Consider the following 5,805-nt stretch of genomic DNA (forward strand, 5'->3'; position numbering starts at 1 on the left):
TGCTCAAGAAACCCGCCATAACCAAAATCACAGTAAGGTAAAATCCCAAACTGAATCTCTCACCCATCAACGAAGCCGCACCACTCTTGTTACTACCACCGCCCGTGGTGTTCCCACCAGAACCACTTGCCGGCGCCGGAGCCACCGCCGACGCAGCGGTTCCCGGCAGCGCTGACTTCGCTGCAAGATTCTCTTTCCCCATGTCATGCTTTCCTGGTTTCCCGCTCACCACGGGTCCCACCTGCCACACCTGGCTAACGTTGTCAGCCTTTGCCGGAATCTTAACCCCCGCATAGATCGTCACGGCGCCGCTAGACTCCTCCGCCGACACGTCCCAGGTGTCGACGGAGAGTTTCTTGACGGGGTCAATGCCGCCGTACGAGGTGAGATTGTACAAGTCAACGGCGAGTTTTCCGTCGCTGTGTTTGTAGGCGATGAGTGCCTGTGCTCCGATCATGCCGCCGCCGGCGGTGTTGACTCCCCAGGCAACCCACCCGTTGGACGGAGGCGCGGCGGAGAATGCGACGGAGATGGAGCTGTTGGTGGCGTTGTAGGTGAAGTGGAGGGTGGCGCCGAGGGCGGAGAGGTCGGTGCAGTTAGCGTAGGTTTGGGATCCGGAAAGCTTCGGAGATTTACATGTGAGAGAGTGTGCTGTGGAAGAAAAGAGGGTGATGAAGATGGCAATGGAGACTAAGAGGGTTTGGGAAGCCATCGATGAAAGGAAAAGAGGGTTTGGGAGAGAAGGTGTGGAAAGTTAAGTGAAGTGGCTTTTGTGGTTCGTTGTAGGGAGAAGGAATATATAGAAGAAAGTGGGGCGCGTGGAGACCAAAAGACGTGTAAAAGCAATAATATTTTGATAAGATATAAAGCAATCGTACAATAAAAGGTATAAAAGTAAGTATCTATTCAAAAATAAAAAGATAAGTTCAAATAAAACCGTAAGTTCCACTATCCTTTACTTCTATTTTTAGACCATTTAAACAAAGAAAAACATAGGCACTCAAGAATCTTCCATAAAAGTATGCTATGAAAATTGGGATACACTTAAGTGAGTATTTATACTGTATTGATAGTACAATATTTATACTTACAAAAATTCTATTATATTTATATACTAAAATTAAAATTATTCACGGTATATTTGTATATAATTTAATTTATTTATATTTATAATATATATTTTATAGTAATAACGAATTTTGATGTACTCTAATATGATTGTTATTCTTGGAATATTAACTTTTATATTATAATAATAAAGTGTGAATTTACGAACTCAAGCCAAATATAAAAGATTTTCATCGTATGCTAAAAGTTCATTTATTAAAAAATTAAAATTAAAAATTTTAAATATAATTTTACATAAAGAGTTAATATTCAAAATCGTCCTTGAAAGATACCTCGCGTTCTCCATATGAGTCCCCGAATGATAAAGTTAATCAAAATCGTTCCCGAAAGATGACAGACATGACCACGTTAGTCCTTCCGTCAATTCGTCTGCTGAGCTAGCTAACGTTGGGTGACGTGTGCCGTTAAGTGCCCGCGTGGCACAGTAACCAAACGACGCCGTTTTGAATCAATGGCCTCCAGGAGCTGAGACGACATCGTTTAGTGTGTAGGAGAGATTCAAAACGTTGCACTCCATCACCCCTTCTGCCAACAAGCATCTCACTCTGTTTCGCTCCAAAACTTGTCATCTCCGTCAAGCTATGCCCTAAGCCTTTGACCCAACACTTGAAGCAGGCCATCAACCTTCGTCAGCGTAGGAAGACCAATAGCCTGGAAGAGGTATCGGTACTGAATACAGAGGTGATCGTCTCCTGGAGCAACATTGATAGTGGAGGAAACCATATCGACTTTTATAGGTAAGGATGAATCGTTTTTCTTGTTTATTGAGTTATTATGTGGCGTGATGTCTTCGTAGTGGCGTGAGTAGACTTGAAGCAATGACAACATTGTCTAGCCATTGGGATCCTCAGTGGTGTGGAGATGAAAAGGAAGAGTTGTACGAAGTGCATGGCTGGCCAACCAATATGGTTGTTGACCTGGGAAAGCGCACCTGCACTTGTAGGTTCTGGCAACTAACAGGTAACAATTTCAATAGTTAGATAAGTTTCCTTCATTCGTGTTATTTGGTTTAATTAACAGCATAATTTGCCTTCTATAGGAATGTCGTGTATGCATGCAATATCTGCCATACAGGATAAGAATGAAAAAAGGGCTGAGGAGTACTGCCATGACTGGTTGAAGATGGATGCCTATAGGAGGACTTACTGTTTCAATGTCAATCCGGTAAAAGGACATGATCTATGGGAAAAAACACCACATCCTGCACCTGTCCCACCCCCCATTTAAACAGAAACTTGGAAGACAGACAAAAAAAAGAAGAAGAGAGAAGGATGAACATCCAACTGGTTCAAAGACAAAGATGAAAAGAAAGTACAACCCAATCAGATACATGTTCTGTGGTGAGGTTGGCCACAACAAAAGAAGCTGTGCAAAGAAGAAAGCTTTTGATGTTGAGAAAAATGTTAGGCAGATGCAGCTGACCCTGAGGTGAATGATGTCCCTCTAGAACCTGATACTGCTCCAGAAGCAATAACACCTCTGCCTTCACTTCCAGCACCGATCCAACCCCCTACAGAGATTGACATCAGCCGATCTGAGAGCATTCCACCAACCCAAGCTACAACCCAGGTATAATCACTGCTGCAGTCTAAAAGCTACACCTTTGTTTTATAAAGTAACAACTGCTTTTGGTATTGGCTTATGTAGGACGAAGTTGCAGCCAGGCCACCTAAATTACAGGTGATTAAAGCGAAAGCAAGAGCTAGATCCTCCCCTACACCTACTGCATCTGCACCAGTGGCAATCTCGGCTGAGACTATCAAAGGGGCAAGTTCTGCGACTGCTAAGAAGCTGGCCAACTTTATGACTTTTGTGCCTACTCCAGGCTTCAAGCACTCTAGGAAGAATGATAAACCACATTGATGACAAATCAATGTTTTCGGGCTGCTTTAGTTTTTTTGTATAGGGCAAATGAAGTAATATTTTGTGGTTATTGTAATCTGATAGTTGTGATAGCCCTTCTCTTTTGGTGTAGCCTTCATTTTTAGGATTAGATACCTTATGAATTGTGGTATTTATCTTGCAGACAATGTGACTATTAGCCTTGAATGTGACTATTAGCCTTGAATGGCAGCACAATGCTATGACTATTTACCTTTGATTACTTATCCTGTTTATGGCTTAATCTTATAGCAACAGTGATATTGATTAGTTTGTAATATTCCACAATGCCAGTAATTGAGACTTGGGAGTTAACCTTAAATAGCACTAATCAAAAGTCTATTCTCATTCAATCAATCCAAATCAATATACCATTACATTTCAACAGGATTTTGTCTACTTACAAGTACATATCAAACAACAAATGCTCACATTAATCACAACTATCACAAGCATGAAAATTACTAGCAGTTTCAAATATCTAACTTCAGCTTCCAAGCTACCCAATCTCCATGCCTCCTTCACCCTCCATTCATTATACTCACTTTCAACTTGCAATTCAGTTCTGGAATCTTCCTTAGCACCACCTTCAACCACTGCTTCACAGTCATCAGCATCAACCTACTTAAAGTAATTACAGTGACTGCCCCTCTGCAAATTCAAAAATCAAAGAAGAATACAATGAATCACACCCAATAACACAGAAGAAGATGGAAAAACTTCAACATTTTCAAAACAACTTACCCGGTATCTTGAACATGCATAGAATAATCTGTCTGGGTTCTCTGCTGTCCCGGATTTTTTTATCACAGCCTTCAACCTGCAGAAATATGCTTCCTCATGAGTCTTCCTCCTCATTCGCATTGAAGCACTGGAACCGTTACTCTTGTGCGACCGAAGAGATACCCACCACTACGATATCCATTTCCCGTCTCCATCCTCCCAGCGACCCAACAATTCCAGAATGCGACTTATTTATCATTGCATTTAGGATTAGGGTTTATCAATTGAGGGACTAATTTGATTTCTTTAAACGAACTTACCTTGTCAGCAACCCCATCATACACGTAGGCCTCAGCCACCCAGGCACTTAATGGCACACGTCACCCAACATTAGCCAGCTCAGCGGATGAATTGACGGAAGGACAAACGTGGTCATGTCCGTTATCTTTCGGGGACGATTTTGATTAACTTTATCATTCGGGGACTCATATGGAGAACGAGGTATCTTTCAGGGACGATTTTGAATATTAACTCTTTACATAAAATATCTCAATAATATTTTTTTTAAAAAAATTTTGTTTGTACACCAAAATCAGTCACTAAAATCAGCTACTAAAATTAGCCACCAATGTATTTGTGTATAAATATATGTGTGGTTTAATTTATTTTCAATGTGTATTTGTATTTCAACGTGTATTTTATATTGGTAGCTAATTTTAATGGTTGATTTTAGTATACATGTAGCATAACTATAATTTTTTTAATAAAAATAAGGGTTAAGTATTTTTTTCGTCCCTAAGGTCTGGGGTGAAAATCAAATTTGTCCCCGACCTTTTTTTGTTATTAAAACCATCCTCAACATTACAAAACGTTAGAAAATCGTCTTTTTCTACTTTAATTTTATTTTTTTACCAAATTACCCTTAATAATTAATATAAATAATAAAAATAATATTAAAAAATAAAAACAAAATCCTTCCCCCCGGCACCCCCACTCCCGTATCTCTTCCTTTTCTTCTCTCCCCATCCCCTTCCTCATCCCCTTCTCTATTCAGCCTTTCTTTCAGTGCGCAAGAGAAATGAAAGACGAGTCTCTGAATTGTGTTCCCAAGATTTGATGAATTCCATTGACATTGAAGGAGCAATGAATTCGCACGCTCGAATCGTTGGCACCCAATCTTCTCAGTTGAAGCTAGGAGAAATTGGGCAAGGTCAATGTCCCTATTTTCCTCTTAAGACAAATTCATGAAACCAATTTGAGCATAAGGATGCATTGGCATGAACTAATTATCTTGTCATTGTGAAGAGTATTGCACATACCTTGTTCCTGCCAATCTTACTATTTCCTCTGTTGATAACTTGTGAGGACTAATGCTAGTGCTAGTTTTCGCTTCTTCGCTGGCGCCGCTTAAGTTTCTCCGTCCTAACCTCTGGAACCTGCTTCCGTAACTATAGAGGAGCTCCCATCAAAAATCCATCACAACAACAACACCTACTATTTTTTTAATTTCAAAAAAATCAAACAAAACTAACACAGAATCAACAACAACATCTCAGATTCAAAAATTTATCAATAACAGCAATCCTTCAAAATTCAAGACATAAAAATCCAAATTCCAATCCTTCAAATTCAAGAGAGAGAACGCAGAAAAGAGAGAAGACAGAAGAGAGAAAAGAGAGAAGAGGAGTGGTGTTGCTACCGTCCGTCGCCATCGTGGTTGAAGGAAAGAGGAGGAAGAAGCGACAGCACGGAAGCTACTACCGTCGTCATCGCCGTCGCAGCTATAGTTGAGGAGAGGACAGATCGAGCGAGGAGGAAGAGCAGAGCCCCTCACCACCAAAAGCTCAACGACGGTGATGGAGCCCGACGCCGACAGAGCAGCTCTCCGCCGTCACTCTTCCCTGCCATCACCTCCTCTTTCTTCCTTTCCTTTCTTCTCCCTCTGTTCCTCTCTTCTCGCGTTCTCTCTCTCATCTCCTCGTTTTGTCTCTCTCTCTCTCTAGTCACGACACAATGGCGACAGCGACGGCGACGGCGGTGACCGCACTCTTCCCCGCCGTCACCTCCCTTTTC

The 5,805-nt window shown here is 41.4% G+C and overlaps 1 protein-coding gene across 1 annotated transcript; it reads right to left on the reverse strand.

Moving 5' to 3' along the window:
• Positions 1-792, reverse strand: LOC107619429 (auxin-induced in root cultures protein 12; the record flags this gene model as incomplete). Its single annotated transcript, XM_016321717.2, is given in 1 exon segment — positions 1-792. A coding segment is annotated over 1 exon segment (712 nt), but the record flags the coding sequence as incomplete, so codon positions are not given.

The sequence above is a fragment of the Arachis ipaensis genome, chromosome B09, assembly GCF_000816755.2.
Source record: "Arachis ipaensis cultivar K30076 chromosome B09, Araip1.1, whole genome shotgun sequence".
Classification (NCBI taxonomy): Eukaryota; Viridiplantae; Streptophyta; class Magnoliopsida; order Fabales; family Fabaceae; genus Arachis; species Arachis ipaensis.